Source organism: Pantherophis guttatus, chromosome 4, assembly GCF_059756535.1.
Source record: "Pantherophis guttatus breed Tessera chromosome 4, ASM5975653v1, whole genome shotgun sequence".
NCBI classification, from domain to species: Eukaryota; Metazoa; Chordata; class Lepidosauria; order Squamata; family Colubridae; genus Pantherophis; species Pantherophis guttatus.
In genome coordinates, this window is record NC_142066.1 from 5,000,468 (window position 1) to 5,020,109 (window position 19,642).

The 19,642-nt window shown below is 47.7% G+C and overlaps 1 protein-coding gene across 1 annotated transcript in view; it reads left to right on the forward strand.

The window, feature by feature from the left end:
- Positions 1–17,633: 17,633 nt before the first annotated feature.
- SLC7A8 (solute carrier family 7 member 8) overlaps positions 17,634–19,642 on the forward strand; it is a 42,516-nt gene continuing 40,507 nt past the window's right edge. Inside the window, exon 1 of the mRNA XM_060684796.2 lies at positions 17,634–18,588. Coding sequence (XP_060540779.2) covers positions 18,465–18,588 — 124 coding nt within the window. The 5' untranslated portion in view covers positions 17,634–18,464. The remainder of the gene's footprint in view (positions 18,589–19,642) is intronic.

Below are 19,642 nucleotides of genomic sequence, written 5' to 3' on the forward strand. Positions count from 1 at the left end.
GCACCAGGGTTTGTGTTTGAGCTTGACATCATGCGTTTCGGGGCCACCTATGGTGGCCCAGGTGGGGCTGGAGGGATCCTTCTGCAGCCTTCTGCCAGCAAAAACAGCTAGAGGCACTGCGGGCTGGTCCTTTGCTGTTTCCAGGGCAGCCCTGCAGGCCAGATCTAAGCACCTCGTGGGCCAGATTCAGCACACAGCCTGGAGTTTGACACCCCTGTGATTGACTGATACTTTCCTACTGCCTACTCACTATTAATGAATATTCATTGAGTTCAACAAATAAAATAAAACAAATAAAACATTATTATATCAAAATATTGTGAACTTCAGAAACAGGAAAAAGAAAATGAGGGGGGGGAATCTAAATATGAAGGGAGGCAGTCTTGCTTCATTTCTTGGCATGGATCCATAGCAGGGAGGGAAGAGAATGGAGGTACAGATGTTAATATGAATTGCCATATATCAAAACTATGGCATCATATTAATGGTTTCATAACACCAACATGTCCTAGGCAGCAGAATGCGTCACTTTTATCTTGAAATCCTGTTTACTTCCCCAATCCTGTTCCTTCTAGTGGCCCTGAGTTACTCCCATTTTATTATTATTATTTTGTCTTTCTTTTACTGCCAGTTTTGGCTGGAGGTTGATGACCATCATTGATCTTCACTCTTTTGACATTACTGTACAAAACAAGGACATTCTATTTTTTGCCAAATCAGGTACTTTTTAAAAATTTTATTTGCTTGCTGGTATATAATCTCTGAATCTAATCCTTTGGCTATGGTGGTTAGGGATTAGGAAAACTGAAATCCAGTTTATCTGGAAATCAGGCTGGGAAAAAAACTGTAGTCTTTAAATCTGCTTGCCAACTGCAGTGAAGCAATATTTTTTAAGACATTTAAAGAATTAATTAGGGGATTTATTATGGGGTCTCAACTGGAGAGGCAGGTATTTGCACCCAGGGCACAGTGAATCCAGCGTTCGTGCTGCTCAATACAAGGACCCTGATGCAAGATTAGAGCAGGGGAATAGGGGGGAGTTGAAGTTCTTTAATGTAAAAAATCATGAAAACTGCAGCTCAAATCTTTCTTCACTATCACGACATTCCCACTATTGTTAAAAGTATGATAAATTGCAATCCAATCAATGGGAATAGATACCATTTATATGTGATTTAATCATGGATCAAAGCAGTAGGTCAAGGATTTATCCATCCATCTTGTGACTGCAGGATGACTTTTCAAATCTGATCATTTGAGGGCAGAAGCAGCATGAAAATAATGAGGATTTATAGGGGTTTCTCTTACAACTACTGGATTTGTACTTTTGAACGGGGGAGGGATTTCTGAACAAGGGGATGAGCATCAATTTAAGAACAGATTGGACATTGAAAGGAAAATTTCTATAGATCCAAGATACTAATGAAGATGAAACTTGTCTAAAGACGTTTCTGAATACCGGTAGTTATTGCCATCTTTAAATTATTTTTTAGTTTAGTTTAGTTTAGTTTAGTTTAGTTTAGTTTAGTTTAGTTTAGTTTAGTTTAGTTTAGGTTTAGTTTGTTGTTGTTGCACAAGGTACAACAAAATTAAATTTCGCCATCTTCAGTGTACATTATAACTAATAAAAATAAAAACACAAAACATACATCCTTTACATCCTATATAATTGAAATTGAAAACCCGGTACTGCACCATATCGTAAAATTCAATATGGTTTTCTTTGAACTATTCAATTTAACTATTATATTGTTTGGTTTTGGTGCAATTCTTTATTATCGCTTTTATTATAATTTCTCCTTCTATGGCTGCCGCTTGTAAAAAGCAGCTGCATTGCTTTAGAATTATTTACATTTTTTAAACGGATACCTTAACCATGATGGATATTTAATTGCTTATTTGATGAGTCTGTATTGATTTGACAGTATATATGTATATAAGAGGGAGGGAGGGGAGAGAAAAAGAGGGGAAGGAAGGAAGGAAGGAAAGGAAGGAAAGAAAGGAAGGAAGAAGGAAAGAAGGAAGATGAGAGTAAGAAGGAAAGGAAAATAGAAAAGGGAAGGAATTAAGAGAGAAAAAGAGGAAAAAAGGGAAAGGAAATTAAGAAAGTACTGAGGAAAACTTAGAAAATAAAGAGGCTCCTAGTTATTCACTTGGTCCCCAAAACCTCAAATTCCACTCAAATCACTCCACCCCAGATGGAAACCATGAATTTAACAAGGTTATAACCATGTTTAATGGCTTATTTTTCATCCCTTTGGGAATTTCCTGCCTTGACACAGCCTATAAATGTGGCTCATCCACCTCAGCCGCCATCGAAACTAAGTGGCAAGGAGGTTAATTTTGAGGGGTAAACCCTATTTTCCTTGCTTGGACTACAGCCACCATCCTCCCCAGCGCGGCCCTCAGGATGATGGAAACTAAACTCCAACTCATTCTGAGGTAGGGCGGGGGAGACACCAGGCTGAGGGTGAGAGAAACCAAGCAGGCCGCCTCTTTGCCTTGCTATAACGCCGCGTCGATCCGGTATTTTTTTTTTATTTTCGTTTTGTTTTGTTTTAATATTTGTAACGTAACTGAAACTGCGGAAAAACAGCTCCCTCAGAGGAGCCGCCGGCGCGCGCATGCGCGGCACTTTCCCGCCTTTTCTCTTCCCGCCTCTTGAAGAAAGCGGCGGGAAAAGAAAGGATCGGTCGCGAGAGTGCGGGGCGGTGGGGCGGGGCTTAGAAGAATGGGCGGGAGCAAGCAAAGGCTACCAATCGGACGTCTTCGAAAGAGTAGAGTGGCAGCTCCCAGAATTCCAAGAGAATCCTAAGGGTGTGCTGGGAGTTGTAGTCTTGTGTGCTGACAGGGTTTTTTGGGGTTTTTTTTTTTCCCAAGGCCTCCAAAAGTTTTCTCATAATTCCTGCCTCAGTCCATCTCCAACTGGGTGCCCTTTGGACTGTGGAGCAAAAAACACCTGGAAAAGGTGTTTTCTCACCGGTTTGAGAAAAAAAAATGCTAAAGGGATGCTGGGAGTTGTAGTCTTTGCACATATAGAGGGAACCCAGGTGGTTGAGTTGGTGCTTGACTCCATCCTTAGGTGGCTCAGTGGCTAAAATGCTGAGCTTTGTCGATCAGAAGTATAGGCCTCCTGCGTGAGCAACGGGGTTGGACTAGATGACCTCTAAGGTCCCTTCCCAACTCTTGTTATTATTACTCCGTCTCCAGCTGGATGGCCTTGCAAGACTTTGAAGCCACGATTCCCAGAATTCCAAAGGAATCCAAAGAGAGGGTGCTGGGAATTGTAGTCTCACAGGTGCTGCGGGATGCCCGATTTTTTGTATCCAGATCTCCAAGGCTTCCAAATGAGCTTTACCCTTGAAAGCCCATGTTGCTCCATCCCCAACTGGGCGCCCTCTACAATGCAGAATTCCCAGAATTCCAAGAAAAAAAATCATAAAAGGGATGCTGGGAAAACTACGTGTTTCAAGTTTCACCGGTTGGCGGTCAAAACGGAGCCGCGATTTGGGTGGCTCTGTGGCTAAGATGCTGAGCTTGTCGATCAGAAAGGTCGGCCGTTCGGCGGTTCGAATCCCTAGTATAGGCCTAGTATAGGGTTGGACTAGATGACCTCCAAGATCCCTTCCATCTCTGTTACTCTCTTCTTCGGTGGCCTTCCGAGTGCGCTTCAAGGTGTTGGTTCTTACCTTTAAAGTGCTCCATGATTTAGGTCCTGAGTACTTACGAGACCACCTGCTGCAACCGATAACCTCCCACCAACCAATACGCTCTCACAGAGTAGGCCTACTCATAGTACCATCATTAAAACAATGTCGTCTAGTAGTTCCAAGGGAGAGAGCCTTCTCTGTGGGGGCACCTACTCTTTGGAACAAAATACCCCCTGGAATACGAACAATCCCAGATCTTCGCACTTTCCGACGTGCCCTGAAGACCTTTCTGTTTCAACAAGCAGGGCTAACATAAACATCTAAATTCTATGCCAAAATCTTAGCAGATACACTAAGTTGACTCAATTTATTATTTACTGTTTATTTAAAAAAAAAAAAATTATTATACGTATATGAAATCTTATTCTATTCACCACTCTGAGTTCTTCGGGAGAAGGGCGGTATAGAAATTCAAATAATAATAATAATAATAATAATAATAATAATAATAATAATAATAATAATAATAATCATCATCATCATGGAATCTTCAATGAACCTCTGGAAAACAAAACTTATGGCTAATGAAGAAGAACTGGGTGAAGTTGAAATTAAACGAGGCATTTTCCAGGGCGATTCCCTTTCACCCCTACTTTTTATACTCTCAATGCTACCACTGACAATCATTTTGAAGAAGATGAACTGTGGATACGAACTTGCAAAGAAAGGACTGAAAATCTCGCACTTGATGTACATGGATGATTTGAAGCTGTTTGGTAAAACAAAAGCTGAACTGAATTTATTAATTGAAAACACAAAAGAATTCAGCCAAGACATTGGTATGCAGTTTGGAATTGACAAATGTGCAACAATAGCAACCAAAGCAGGCAAGATCATAGAAGAGGATGGAATAGAACTAGAGAATGAAGAAATGATAAAGGCAGTAAAATCAGAAGAAGGCTACAAGTACTTGGGAATTTTAGAAGCCTCTGACTTAATGCATAATAAAGTCAAGGAATTAACTTCAGCCAAGTACATTCGACGAATTCGTAAGATATTAATGTCCAAATTGAGTGGAGGAAACATCATAAAAGCCATAAATACCTGGGCTATACCTGTGATTAGATACTCTGCAGGAATAATTGACTGGACCCAGATGGAGTTAGACAATTTGGACAGAAAAACAAGGAAGCTTATGACAATGAATCATGCCTTGCACCCTAAAAGTGATGTTGACCGATTATATTTACCAAGAGCAGAGGGTGGTCGAGGACTCCTACAAGTAAAGCAGACTGTGGAAGAAGAAAAATGCAGCTTGAATGGTTACATCCAGAAAAGTGAAGAACCAATGATTAAGGAAGTAAATAAAGGAGGCCTTTTAAAGACAACTAAAACAAAAGCAGAATATAAGAAAGAAGTAATTGAGCAGCGAGCTGAAAATTGGAAACACAAAGCTCTGCATGGCCAATACTTGAAAAGTATTGAAGGCAAAGCTGACCAGAAACTAACTTGGAACTGGTTAAGATCAGGAGTACTGAAAAAAGAAACAGAAAGCTTTATTTTGGCAGCTCAAGAACAAGCCCTAGCCACAAACTGTATGAAGGCAAAAATTCAACATGTTACCACCAACAGCAAATGCCGCCTCTGCAATGAAAAAGAAGAGACAGTTGACCACCTGATCAGTGGGTGCAGCAAAATTTCACAAACTGACTACCTACAACGCCATGACCGTGTTGCTAAAATCATTCACTGGAAATTGTGCCAGAAGTTTGGATTTGAGTACAGCAAAAACCACTGGGAACATCAGGTTGAGAAAGTTTTAGAGAATGAGAAACTCAAGATCTTGTGGGAGGTCAGGATTCAGACTGACAGGCACTTGGTCCACAACACACCTGACATAACAATAGTTGAAAAGAAAAAAGTATGGTTCATTGACATTGCAATACCTGGTGATGCACGAATTGAAGATAAGCAGCAAGAAAAAATCACAAAGTACCGGGACTTACAAATTGAAGTTGAGCGACTGTGGAAAAAGAAATCGTGTGTTGTCCCGATTGTAATTGGAGCCCTCGGAGCAATACCCAAAGGGCTACCCCGCTATTTAGAAATTCTAAATTTGCCGGACTTGAACATTTTGACTCTACAAAAAACCACCTTACTTGGAACAGCTTACATCCTCCGACGATACCTTAACAGTTCCTAGGTCCTTGGTTAGGACTCGAGCTGCTGAGCTATTAACCAGCCTCAAAGGCTGTGAATCTCACTAAAGATTAACCAATAAATAATAATAATAATAATAATAATAATAATAATAATGATGATGATGATGATGATGATGATGATGATGATGATGATGATGATGATGATGATGTATTGAAAAGTATTGAAGGCAAAGCTGACCAGAAACTAACTTGGAACTGGTTAAGATCAGGAGTACTGAAAAAAGAAACAGAAAGCTTTATTTTGGCAGCTTAAGAACAAGCCCTAGCCACAAACAGCACGAAGGCAAAAATTCAACATGTTACCACCAACAGCAAATGCCGCCTCTGCAATGAGAAAGATGAGACAGTCGACCACCTGATCAGTGGGTGCAGCAAAATTTCACAAACTGACTACCTACAACGCCATGACCGTGTTGCTAAGATCATTCACTGGAAATTGTGCCAGAAGTTTGGATTTGAGTACAGCAAAAACCACTGGGAACATCAGGTTGAGAAAGTTTTAGAGAATGAGAAACTCAAGATCTTGTGGGAGGTCAGGATTCAGACTGACAGGCACTTGGCCCACAACACACCTGACATAACAATAGTTGAAAAGAAAAAAGTATGGTTCATTGACATTGCAATACCTGGTGATGCACGGATTGAAGATAAGCAGCAAGAAAAAAATCACAAAGTACCGGGACTTACAAATTGAAGTTGAGCGACTGTGGAAAAAGAAATCGTGTGTTGTCCCGATTGTAATTGGAGCCCTCGGAGCAATACCCAAAGGGCTACCCCGCTATTTAGAAATTCTAAATTTGCCGGACTTGAACATTTTGACTCTACAAAAAACCACCTTACTCGGAACAGCTTACATCCTCCGACAATACCTTAACAGTTCCTAGGTCCTTGGTTAGGACTCGAGCTGCTGAGCTATTAACCAGCCTCAAAGGCTGTGAATCTCACTAAAGATTAAATAATAATAATAATAATAATAATAATAATAATAATAATAATAATAATAATAATAATAATAATAATAATAATAATAATAATAATAATAATAATAATAATAAATTAACAACAACAACAACACAATAATCCAACTCAGGGTGCAGAAATCCAGATTGCCGCTAGATGGCAGCAAAGAGATAACAAAAAACCATGGCTCTTTGCTGCCACCTGGGGGACCTCTGACGTTTTGCGGTTCAGACCTGGTATAATATTGGAGGGAGCAGTTGTTTAAAAAGATGGCAAGGGAATGATCACGATGGGCGTGTGGGTGGAAAAGCACTGAAGATGGCTTAAAGTACATGCGTGGGAAGCTCACATGACAACTGGCAGGTGACACATGGCCAAGATTAAAACTAGATGGGCAGAATTTAAGCTTGCAAAGATTTACAGATTTCCATTAAAATATATATTCGGTACAGAAATATACATAAGGTAAAGGTTCCCCCTCGCACATATGTGCCAGTCGGCTGTCATCTTTTGTTGTTGTTTTTGCAAAGTTGGGAAAGCAGCGTCGGAGGGAGGCATTTTTGGGGAGGGGGTGTCTTTTAAAGGAGAGGGGGTCTTTCTTTCTTTCTTTCTTTCTTTCTTTCTTTCTTTCTTTCTTTCTTTCTTTCTCTCTCTCTCTCTCTCTCTCTCCCCTTCCCTCCCTTTCTTTCTTTCTTTCTTTCTCTTTCTTTCTTTCTTTCTCTTCCTTTCTTTCTCTCTCTCACCCCTCCTCCCCTCCCTCTTCCTTCCTTCCTTTCCTTTCCTTTCTTTTTATTTTTTTCCTTCTCTCTCTCCCCTCGCCTCCCTCCCTCCCTTTCTTTTTCTTTCTTTCTTTCCTTCCTTTTTTCTCTTTCTCTCCCCTCCCTCCCTCTTCCTTCCTTCCTTTCTTTTTCTTTCTCTTTCTTTCCTTCTTTCTTTCTTTCCTTTCTTTCTCTCTCACCCCTCCTCCCCTCCCTCTTCCTTCCTGCCTTTCCTTTCCTTTCCTTTCCTTTCTTTTTATTTCTTTCCTTCTCTCTCTCCCCTCGCCTCCCTCCCTCCCTTTCTTTCTTTCTTTTTCTTTCTTTCATTCTTTCTTCTTTCTTTCTCTTTCTCTCCCCTCCCTCCCTCTTCCTTCCTTCCTTTCTTTTTCTTTCTCTTTCTTTCCTTCTTTCTTTCTTTCTTTCCTTTCTTTCTCTCGCTCACCCCTCCTCCCCTCCCTCTTCCTTCCTGCCTTTCCTTTCCTTTCCTTTCCTTTCTTTTTATTTCTTTCCTTCTCTCTCTCCCCTCGCCTCCCTCCCTCCCTTTCTTTCTTTCTTTTTCTTTCTTTCATTCTTTCTTCTTTCTTTCTCTTTCTCTCCCCTCCCTCCCTCTTCCTTCCTTTTTCTTTCTTTCCTTCTTTCTTTCTTTCTCCCTTTCACCCCTCCTCCCCTCCCTCTTCCTTCCTTCCTTTCCTTTCTTTTTATTTCTTTCCTTCTCTCTCTCCACTCCCTCCCTCCCTTTCTTTCTTTTTCTTTCTTTCTTTCCTTCCTTCCTTCTTTCTTTCTCTCTCTTTCTCTCCCCTCCGTCCCTCTTCCTTCCTTCTTTCCTTCCTTCTTTTTTTATTTCTTTCTTTCTCTCTCTCCCCCCTCCCTCCCTCCCATCCTTTCTTTCTTTCTTTTAAAAATTGCAAATAATTGTAAGGTAAAGGTAAAGGTTGCCCTCACACATCTGCTAGTTGTTTCCGACTCTAGGGGGTGGTGCTCATCTCCGTTTCAAAGCCGAAGAGCCAGCGCTGTCCGAAGACGTCTCCGTGGTCGTGTGGCCGGCATGACTCAACACCAAAGGCGCACGGAACGCTGTTACCTTCCCACCAAAGGTGGTCCCTATTTTTTTCTACTTGCATTTTTCTACGTGCTTTCGAACTGCTAGGTTGGCAGAAGCTGGGACGAGTAACAGGAGCTCACCCTGTTACGCGGCATTAGGGACTCGAACCGCTGAACTGCCGACCTTTGGATCGACAAGCTCAGCATCTTAGCCACTGAGCCACCGCGTCCCATTTAAATCTACATAAATCTACATAAAAAGGGATATACCCACATAAATATACATATACCCACGTACACACACATATATGACATAGAGAAACATCACAGTCTATTTCGAATATATACATGGCGGGGAGAAAAAAAGAAGAATCTTCCGAATGTAGAAGACGGATGGCCTAAGGAACGAAGCTGTTCAAAAATCTAGTAGTCCTGCTATAGATACTTCGAACCCTCCTCCCAGAGTAGAACTACAGTGTGTGTATGTACGGGAGGGGTCTCTAACAATACTTAAATAGTGCTTGTAAGCAGCATCCTGAATAACGGGAAGAGAGCTTCCTATGATCTTCTCCACTGTCCTCACCACTCTCTGTAGGGACTTTCTAGCTGAGCCGCAGGGATGCGGTTTGTTAAATCGCTCTCACAATCGTGCCTCTGTAAAAAAGTGTCGAGGACAGAAGCAGAACGATGCGCTCTCCTCATCCGACGCAGGAAATGCAGACGCTTCACGAAGGATGACTACCTTAACATCCGCAGTGATTCACTTAACGGCCGCGGCAAGAAAGGATGGTTAAAAACGGGGCGAAGCTCCCTTAACGAAACGTTTCCCTTAGCGAGATACATGTTTGGGCTCCGCTGTGGTCATACGTCGAGGACTACCTGTCTATAGGTCCAGCTCGCCATTTTACCTTGCTACCAGCAGGGGGCAGGGCAACCCTCATATACCCCGCCAAAGCGCAAGGAACAAAAATGATGATTTTAAAACCAGGGCAAGGGACAAAATGATGATTTAATGTTTGCGGGGGGGGGGGGGGGTTGCAAAATTTTGCAGGAAGGAAGCCTGTCAATCCTGATTTGCCCTCCCCCCCCCCAGTTCTCCTTGGGGCCCGCCCATTTCCTTTTCTCTCTTCCCCAACCCTCCCCTCCCTCCTGTCTGTTTCTTAAAAGAAGAGCCTCCCCCAGCAGGAGCAGCGCCGTATATGGCTCGCGACAGGTTTATCTCTTGTACCCCGGCCAAGCCCAACCCTTGACCTTTGTTCCTGCCTACTTCAGCTGATCGGGCGATAAGGGGAGCCCCCGTTGCTCCCAAAAGTTGGACTTCACCCCCATCGGATCAGCCAAGGGGGACGTGCCAAAGAAGGCGATCTGGGGACATGGCGGGGGAGATGGCTGCTAAGCGGGGGAAGAAAGAAAGAAAGAAAGAAAGAAAGAAAGAAAGAAAGAAAGAAAGAAAGAAAGAAAAAGAGGGAGGGAGGGAGGAGGGGAGGGGAGAAGGAAGCAAGGAAGGAAGGGTGGGCAGGGAGGGAGGGAGTGGGGGAGAGAGAGAGAGAGAAAGGAAAGGAAGGAAAGGAAAGGAAGGAAGGAAGAGGGAGAGGAGGAAGGGTGAGAGAAAGAAAGGAAAGAAAGAAAGAGAAAAAAAGAAAGAAAGGGGGAAGGGAGGGGGAGAGTGGGAAATAAAGAAATAAAAAAGAAGGAAGGAAGAGGGAGGGAAGAGAGAGAGAGAAAGAAGGAAGGAAGGAAAGAAAGAAAGAGAAAGGGAGGGAGGGAAGGAAGAGAAAGAGAGAGAGAAAGAAAGAAAGGGTGGGAGGGAGGGAGGGGAGGGAGGGGAGAGAGAGAAAGAAAGAAATAAAAAGAAAGGGAAGGAAGGAAGGAAGAGGGAGGGGAGGGAGGGTGAGAGAAGGAAAGGAAGGAAACAAAGAATGGGTGGGAAGGAGGGGGAGATAGAGAGAAATAAGGAAGGAAGGAAGAGGGAGGGAGGGGAGAGAAAGAGAGAGAAAGAAAGAAGGGAAGAAAGAGAAAGAAGGGAGGGAGGGAAGAGCGAGAGAGAGAGAAAGAAGAAAGGAAGGAAAGAAAGAAAGAAAGGGAGGGAGGGAAGGGAGAGAAAGAGAGAGAGAGAAAGAAAGGGTGGGAGGGAGGGGAGGGGAGGGAGGGGGAGAGAGAAAGAAAAAAAGAAAGGAAAGGAAAGGAAGGAAGGAAGAGGGAGGGGAGGAGGGGTGAGAGAGAAAGAAGGGAAAGAAAGAAAGGGTGGGAGGGAGGGGAGAGAGAGAAAGAAATAAAAAAGAAGGAAGGAAGAGAGGGGAGGGGAGAGAAAGAGAGAGAAAGAAAGAAGGGAAGAAAGAAAGAAAGGAGGGAGGAATGAAGAGGGAGGGAGGGGAGAGAGAGAAAGAAAGGAAGAAGGAAGGAAAGAAAGAAAGAGAAAGGGAGGGAGGGAAGGGAGAGAAAGAGAGAGAGAGAAAGAAAGAAAGAAAGAAAGAAAGAAAGAAAGGGTGGGAGGGATGGGAGAGAGAGAAAGAGTAATAAAAAGAAAGGAAAGGAAAGGAAGGAAGAGGGAGGGGAGGAGGGATGAGAGAGAAAGAAAGGAAAGAAAGAAAGGGTAGGAGGGAGGGGGAGAGAGAAAGAAATAAAAAAAGAAGGGAGGGAGGAAGGAAGAGGGAGGGTGGGCGGGGAGAGAAAGAGAGAGAGAGAGAAAGAAGGAAGGAAGGGAAGAAAGAGAAAGAAGGGAGGGAGGAATGAAGAGGGAAGGAGGGGAGAGAAAGAACGAAAGAAAGAAAGAAAGAAAGAAAGAAAGAAAGAAAGAAAGAAACAGACACCCTCCCTCCCCTTTAAAAGACACCCCCCTCCCTCCGACGCTGCTTTCCCAACTTCGCAAAACAACAACACACACAAAAAAAACCACACACACACAAAAAAGGCCACCACAAGATGTGCAACCGCGTTGCACAACTTCGAAGTCCCGGGATAAACAGCGGGGGAGGGGAGCCCCAGATGGGAGGCGAGGATGCTGGGGGGCGGAAGGAGGGGTGGGGGGGTGGTGGGTGGGAAGGGGGGGGTCGAGGATTGGGAGTAGGTGGGGGGGGCAGGTGGAGAAAGCCAGCCCCCCCCTTCTGCTTCCCCTTAAGGCAGTGGGGGTCCCCAATCTTTCCAGCTTTTGGGGGGGGGGTGAGAGCGGATGATGCTTCCTTAAATGGAGCTGCACCTATGAGCATCGTGGCCTGGGGAGTTGGGGACCCCTGCCCTAAGGATTAGGGGGGGCGTGGGGGGGGGTTGGGGAGTCCCGATTCCCAAGGCCGAGGCTGAAAACATTAAATTAATCAAATCAAATCAAATCAAATCTCTTCTTCTTAACAGCTGGAGGCTGGGCTCCTGCAACCCCCCCCCTCTCCCCCAGTTGTGCCAGAGACCCCAGGGGCGGAATTGGGGGCGGTGGGAGGGTGGGAGGATTTGGGACGGAGCAGCGCCCCCAAAGCTGGGAAAAGGGTCGGGGAGGAGGGGAGGGAAAGATTAACCCCCTCCCCATCTCGGGTGGGGGGGGGGAGGGTTTTGAAGGGAAAAGGGAGAAAGGAAGGAAGGGGAAAAAAAGAAGGAAGGAAGGAAAGAAGAAAGACAGAAAGACAGATAGAAAGATGGAAGGAAGGAAGGAAGGAAGGAAGGAAGGAAGGAAGGAAGAAGGAAGGCAGAAAGAAGGAAGGAAGACAGACAGACAGAAGGATAGAAGGAAGGAAGGAAGGAAGGAAGGAAGGAAGGAAGGAAGGAAGGAAGGAAGGAAGACAGACAAAGAAAGGTAGAAAGTAAGGAAGACAGACAGATAGAAAGATGGAAGGAAGGAAGGAAGGAAGGAAGACAGGTAGACAGACAGAAGTATAGAAGGAAAGAAAGAAGGAAGGAAGACAGAAAGAAGGAAGGAAGGAAGACAGACAGACAGACAGAAAGGAAGAAAGGAAGGATGGAAGGAAGGAAAACAGAAAGAAGGAAGGAGAACAGACAGACAGACAGAAGGATAGAAGGAAGGAAAGAAGGAAGGAAGACAGAAAGAAGGAAGGAAGGAAGACAGACAGATAGACAGAAAGGAAGGAAGAAAGGAAGAAAGACAGACAGAAGGATGGAAGGAAGGAAAACAGAAAGAAGGAAGGAAGACAGACAAACAGACAGAAAGATAGAAGGAAGGAAAACAGAAAGAAGGAAGGAAGGCAGACAGACAGGTGGAAGGAAGAAAGACAGACAGACAGAAGGATAGAAGGAAGGAAGGAAGACAGAAAGAAGGAAGACAGACAGAAGGATAGAAGGAAGGAAAACAGAAAGAAGGAAGGAAGGAAGGCAGACAGACAGGCGGAAGGAAGAAAGACAGACAGACAGAAGGATAGAAGGAAGGAAGGAAGACAGAAAGAAGGAAGACAGACAGAAGGATAGAAGGAAGGAAGGAAGACAGACAGACAGACAGAAAGATAGAAAGAAGGAAGGAAGGAAGGAAGGAAGGAAGGAAGGAAGACAAAGAAAGAAGGACAGACAGACAGAAAGATAGAAAGCCTGACTAGGTGGCTCAGTGGCTAAGACGCTGAGCTTGCCGATCAGAAAGGTCGGCGGTTCGAATCCTTAATACGGGTCTCCTGCGTGAGCAGGGGGGTCGGACTAGATGACCTCAAAGGTACCTTCCAACTCTGTTACAGTTAAAGAAAGAAGGAAGGAAGGAAGACAAAGACAGACAGACAGAAAGAAAGAAAGATAGAAAGAAGGAAGGAAGAAGGAAGGAAGGAAGGAAAACAAAGACAGACAGACAGACAGAAGGATGGAAGGAAGGAAAACAGAAAGAAGGAAGGAAGGAAGGCAGACAGAAGGATAGAAGGAAGGAAGAAAAGAAATAAAGGAAGGAAGGGAGAGAAGGGGGCGCACTGAGGGAGCTCAACCAATCTCATTGCACATATAAAGACAATAAAGATTCGAATTGGATTGAATTGGATTGAGAAGGAAGTAAAAAAATAAATAAATCTGATTTTTGACGCGAGCCGTGCAAAATGTCAACAGTATCTCCGGGGCTATTTTTGGCTATTTTTGCGGGAGGAGAGAAAGAGAGAGAAAGAGAGAGAGAGAGAGAGAGAGAGAGAAAAGTGGGGCACAACGGGGATGGGTGAAACGAAGGCCGGATGCGTCGTAAAGGGAGAAAATTGTCCAAAAAATCCCTTTTTTACCTCTTTTCCCCCCTAACACAAAGTATGTGTTATCTATGCGATCGTAACATTATTCTATTCTATTACTGCCATTAAGGATGCAAACAGGGAGAGAATATTCCTGGAAAAGAAAGAAAGAAAAAAAAAAAAATGCTTCGGTTATAAACCCGGGGAACTCCCCGCCACAAGAGCCAGCGCGGCAGAATTGGAGCGGATCGGCTCTATGCAGCGATGCGGATTGGGGCAGAAGATTGGGGAGGGGGCGGTTGTTGGAGGGGATTCTTCTTATGCTGAAGCCAACTCAAATTCGGGTTCTGGATAGGCTAACCCGAGGAACTCCTCGCCACAAGAGCCAGCGCGGCAGGATTGGAGCGGAGAGGGACGATTAAGCCCTATGCAGCGATGCGGATCGTGGCGGGAAGATGTGCGGGTTGGGGGGGGTTCGTCTTATGCTGTGGTCGACCCACGCGAGAACACCCCGGGTTCTTATCCAGGGCAGGTTAACCCGAGGAACTCCCCGCCACGAGAGCCGGCGTGGGAGGATTAGAGCAGAGAGGGACGAATTTGAAGGGGGGGTTCCGTTTTACGCTGTGGCCGACCCACGCGAGAATATTCTTATCCGAGGCAGGTTAACCCGAGGAACTCCCCGCCACGAGAGCCGGCGCGGGAGGATTAGAGCAGAGATGGAGGAATTTGTGTGTCTATGTGTGGGGGTGGGTTCGTCTTACGCTGTGGCCGACCCACGCGAGAAAATTCTTATCCGAGGCAGGTTAACCTGAGGAACTCCCCGCCACGAGAGCCGGCGTTGCAAAATTAGAGCAGAGATGGAGGAATTTGTGTGTGTGTGTGTGTGTGTGTGTGAGTTCGTCTTATGCTGTGGCCGACCCACGCGAGAAAATTCTTATCCCGGGCAGGTTAACCCGAGGAACTCCCCGCCACGAGAGCCGGCGCGGCAGGATTAGAGCAGAGAGGGACGAATTTGGCTCTGATCAGTCCAATGCAGCGATGCGGATCGTGGCAGGAAGCGGACCCCCGTCCCCACGCGTGTTTTCAGGGTGCCCCTTTCCCACGCGAGAGAACACCCCGGGTTCTTATCCAGGGCAGGTTAACCCGAGGAACTCCCCGCCACGAGAGCCGGCGCGGGAGGATTAGAGCAGAGAATTTGAAAGTGGGGGGGGGTCCGTTTTACGTTGTGGCCGACCCACGCGAGAATATTCTTATCCCGGGCAGGTTAACCCGAGGAACTCCCCGCCACGAGAGCCAGAGCGGCAGGATTGGAGCAGAGATGGAGGAATTTGGTGTGTGTGTGCGTTCCTCTTATACTGTGGCCGACCCACGCGAGAATACCCCCTGTTCTTATCCAGGGCAGGTTAACCCGAGGAACTGCCCGCCACGAGAGCCGGCGTTGCAAAATTAGAGCAGAGATGGAGGAATTTGTGTGTGTGTGTGTGTGTGTGTGTGAGTTCGTCTTATGCTGTGGCCGACCCACGCGAGAAAATTCTTATCCCGGGCAGGTTAACCCGAGGAACTCCCCGCCACGAGAGCCGGCGCGGCAGGATTAGAGCAGAGAGGGACGAATTTGGCTCTGATCAGTCCAATGCAGCGATGCGGATCGTGGCAGGAAGCGGACCCCCGTCCCCACGCGTGTTTTCAGGGTGCCCCTTTCCCACGCGAGAGAACACCCCGGGTTCTTATCCAGGGCAGGTTAACCCGAGGAACTCCCCGCCACGAGAGCCGGCCCGGGAGGATTAGAGCAGAGAATTTGAGGGGGGAGGGGGAGGTTTTGTTTTACGCTGTGGCCGACCCACGCGAGGATATTCTTATCCCGGGCAGGTTAACCCGAGGAACTCCCCGCCACGAGAGCCGGCGCTGCAAAATTAGAGCAGAGATGGAGGAATTTGTGTGTGTGTGTGTGTGTGTGAGAGTTCGTCTTATGCTGTGGCCGACCCACGCGAGGATATTCTTATCTCAGGCAGGTTAACCCGAGGAACTCCCCGCCACGAGAATCAGCGCGGGAGGATTGGAGCAGAGAGGGATGAATTTGGCTCTGATCAGTCCAATGCAGCGATGCGGATCGTGGCAGGAAGCGGACCCCCATCCCTACGCGTGTTTTCAGGGTGCCCCTTTCCCACGCGAGAGAACACCCTGAGTTCTTATCCAGGACAGGTTAACCCGAGGAACTCCCCGCCACGAGAGCCGGCGCGGGAGGATTAGAGCAGAGATGGAGGAATTTGTGTGTCTATGTGTGGGGGTGGGTTCGTCTTACGCTGTGGCCGACCCACGCGAGAAAATTCTTATCCGAGGCAGGTTAACCTGAGGAACTCCCCGCCACGAAAGCCGGCGCGGCAGGATTAGAGCAGAGATGGAGGAATTTGTGTGTGTGGGTGTGTGTGGGTGAGTTCGTCTTATGCTGTGGCCGACCCACGCGAGAATATTCTTATCCCGGGCAGGTTAACCCGAGGAACTCCCCGCCACGAGAGCCAGCGCGGGAGGATTGGAGCAGAGAGGGACGAATTTGGCTCTGATCTGTCCAATGCAGCGATGCGGATCGTGGCAGGAGGCGGACCGCCATCCCCACGCGTGTTTTCAGGGTGCCCCTTTCCCACGCGAGAGAACACCCTGAGTTCTTATCCAGGACAGGTTAACCCGAGGAACTCCCCGCCACGAGAGTCGGCGCGGGAGGATTAGAGCAGAGAATTTGAGGGGGGAGGGGGAGGTTCTGTTTTACGATGTGGCCCACCCACGCGAGAATATTCTTATCCCGGGCAGGTTAACCCGAGGAACTCCCCGCCACGAGAGCCGGCGCGGCAGGATTAGAGCAGAGATGGAGGAATTTGTGTGTCTATGTGTGGGGGTGGGTTCGTTTTATGCTGTGGCCGACCCACGCGAGAAAATTCTTATCCGAGGCAGGTTAACCTGAGGAACTCCCCGCCACGAGAATCAGCGCGGGAGGATTGGAGCAGAGAGGGACGAATTTGGCTCTGATCTGTCCAATGCAGCGATGCGGATCGTGGCAGGAGGCGGACCCCCTTCCCCACGCGTGTTTTCACGGAACTTTTCCGCGCGTGTTTTAGGGGGAGACCCTGTCCCACGCGTGTTTTCAGGGGACCCTTTCCCACACGTGTTTTCACGGGACCCATGCGTGTTTTCATGGGACCCTTTCCCACGTGTGTTTTTGTGTTTTGGGGGGACCCTTTCCCACACGTGTTTTCACAGGACCCATGCGTGTTTTCATGGGACCCTTTCCCACGTGTTTTCACGGGACCCACACGTGTTTTCACGGGACCCTTTCCCACACGTGTTTTTACGGGACCCACATGTGTTTTCACGGGACCCTTTCCCACACGTGTTTTCACGGGACCTATGCGTGTTTTCATGGGACCCTTTCCCACGCGTGTTTTCACGGGACCCACACGTGTTTTCACAGGACCCTTTCCCACGCGTGTTTTCACAGGACCCATGCGTGTTTTCACGGGACCCTTTCCCACGTGTTTTCATGGGACTTTTCCCACGCATGTTTTCGGGGGACCCTTTCCCACGTGTGTTTTCACGGGACCCTTTCCCACACGTGTTTTCACAGGACCCACGCGTGTTTTCAGGGGACCCTTTCCCATGTGTGTTTTCACGGGACCCTTTCCCACACATGTTTTCACAGGACCCACGCGTGTTTTCACGGGACCCTTTCCCACGCGTGTTTTCAGAGGAACCCCCTGCCCCACGGGTGTTTCCACCCCCGGTCCGTCCCCCCCCCACGCCATCCTTCCCGCGTGGGGAGAGCGAAGGGAGGCTCATCTGAACCGGGAAGCAGCCGGTGCCGGAGGTAAAGCGAGAGGGAGGAGCGAGGCTTGGCCACCGCCCTGGCCGGCGGCAGCCGGTTTCTGGCAGCGGAGCGCCGCCCGGGAGGAAAAAAACAGCGCAAAGCCAGGCGGCGGAGGGCAGAGCGGAGTCCGGCGCCGCGGGGCCAGGAGGAAGCCGGAGCTCAGCAGCGGAGACCCCCCTCCCCTCTCTCGTCGCCCCCGCAGCCCCTAACCCAGCCCGATCCGGGGGGATTCATTTGCACCCAGAGCCCGCGAAGCCTTTGCAAAAAAAGAAACCTCAGCCTCATCGCGGAATAACCGCGGGGAAAACTTGTGCCAACTTAAAAAAAAACCCAGGAGGATCCCCGCACCTGGGTCAGCCTCGCACGTGGGAAGGGGCTGCGTGTCAGCTTGCCTAGCCACCCAAACGGAGAGATTATTGAATCTTATTTTGAAAAGCAATTTTTCCCTTTGGGAACCGATCTGAATTTCGGACGGGACCCTTGGCTTGGATTCTGGAAGGAAGGAAGGAAGGAAGGAAGGAAGGAAGGAAGGAAGGAAGAAAAAAAAGCCCACCCACCCAATTTCGGATGCTGAGCTTCCTAGCAGCCCGCAAAACTCTTTTTGGACAAGGGGGAAGAGCCCTTCAGAGCTTGCCTAGACTGACCCCTGAGCTTTGAACTGAGGATCGAGCCCGGCTTTCCCCCAACCACAATTTCTCCGAAAACATAACTGCCCCGGTGTGCCAAGTTGCAGCTCTTCTTTTTTTCCCTGCTGGAAAACAAGACCTAGGAAAGCCCTCCGGCCGGAATCCAGAATCCCTGGGGGATCTTCAACTGGGCCACCTGGTTTAAAAAAAAAAAAAAAAAAAAGGATGGAGGACGGTGCCCGTCGGCGAGGCGGCCCCGAAAAGGCCTCCGAAAAAACGGAAGAAGGCGGCGAAGGAGTGGCGCTCAAGAAGGAGATTGGCTTGCTGAGCGCCTGTGGCATTATTGTGGGTGAGTGGCGGGGGAGATGGTGGGGTGTCTCGGGAGGAAGGGGGGGTCTCTGCCTCTCCCCCCACACACACACTTGCTGGCTCTGAATTGGATGGCATTATTTCCTGATCTACTTAGCCCTTGGCAAGGGATCCCCAGCGGTCATCCGGAATCAAACAGGATCCATTGTCCTGGCTTTTTGATTTGGGGAGGTCGTTGAAATCTCCAATTCTGCTTTATTTTTATTTTATTTGGGTGCTTCTTCTCAGTTTTGGCCCCTGCCATTCTCTCCCTCTTCCTTTTTTTCATATCTTCTCGGTTCCCAGCATCGATCGGTCCAACGCCAGCTTTATCCTTCCAAACTTCACCTCCCCATGTCTGGTAATCTACTGGCTTTCTTCGGCCTTGGTGCCAGAGAGAGAGAGAGAGAGAAGGAGAGAGAAAGAGAGAGACCTGGATTCCTGGCCTATTGCCCAACCATCTTTCCCTGGGTCCCTTAGTTTGAGATCCACTGAACTGGGGCTTAGGGAGATCCGTAGACGGGATTCGGTCTTTTCGTGGGCCCGCTTGGCAGGATCACAGTCCCAGCCCCGGAAAGATCCCCCTCGCCGCAAACAAGCCAACAGCTGCGAGCTGTAGGGAGGGATCGCATATCCCCAGCTTGACGAAATTTCTCCGAAAACATAACTGCCCCGGTGTGCCAAGTTGCAGCTCTTCTTTTTCCCTTGCTGGAAAACAAGACCACAACACGGTGTAATCGTTCCTTTCCGGCCTTCACAAAAAGAGGTGCAATTTCGTACAACAAAATATCCTGCACAATTCAGGGGATCTGGAAGTGGGGGGGGAAGGAAGCTTGCCAGCCCGAGGCCCAAAGGAACCAGATCCCCTGCCCACCCACCCCCCGCCGGCGTTTGCTTTCCACCCCGATGAAGCCGGAACGCCAAGCCACCGCTCGAGCGTGTTTGTTCCAGCTTTCCAGATGGCTTCATTTTTTTCAGCAGGTGCCAGGAGACCATTAAACAAACACCCGGCAGACAGAAGTGGCGGGTCGGAAGTACGGGGAGTGAGCACTGAA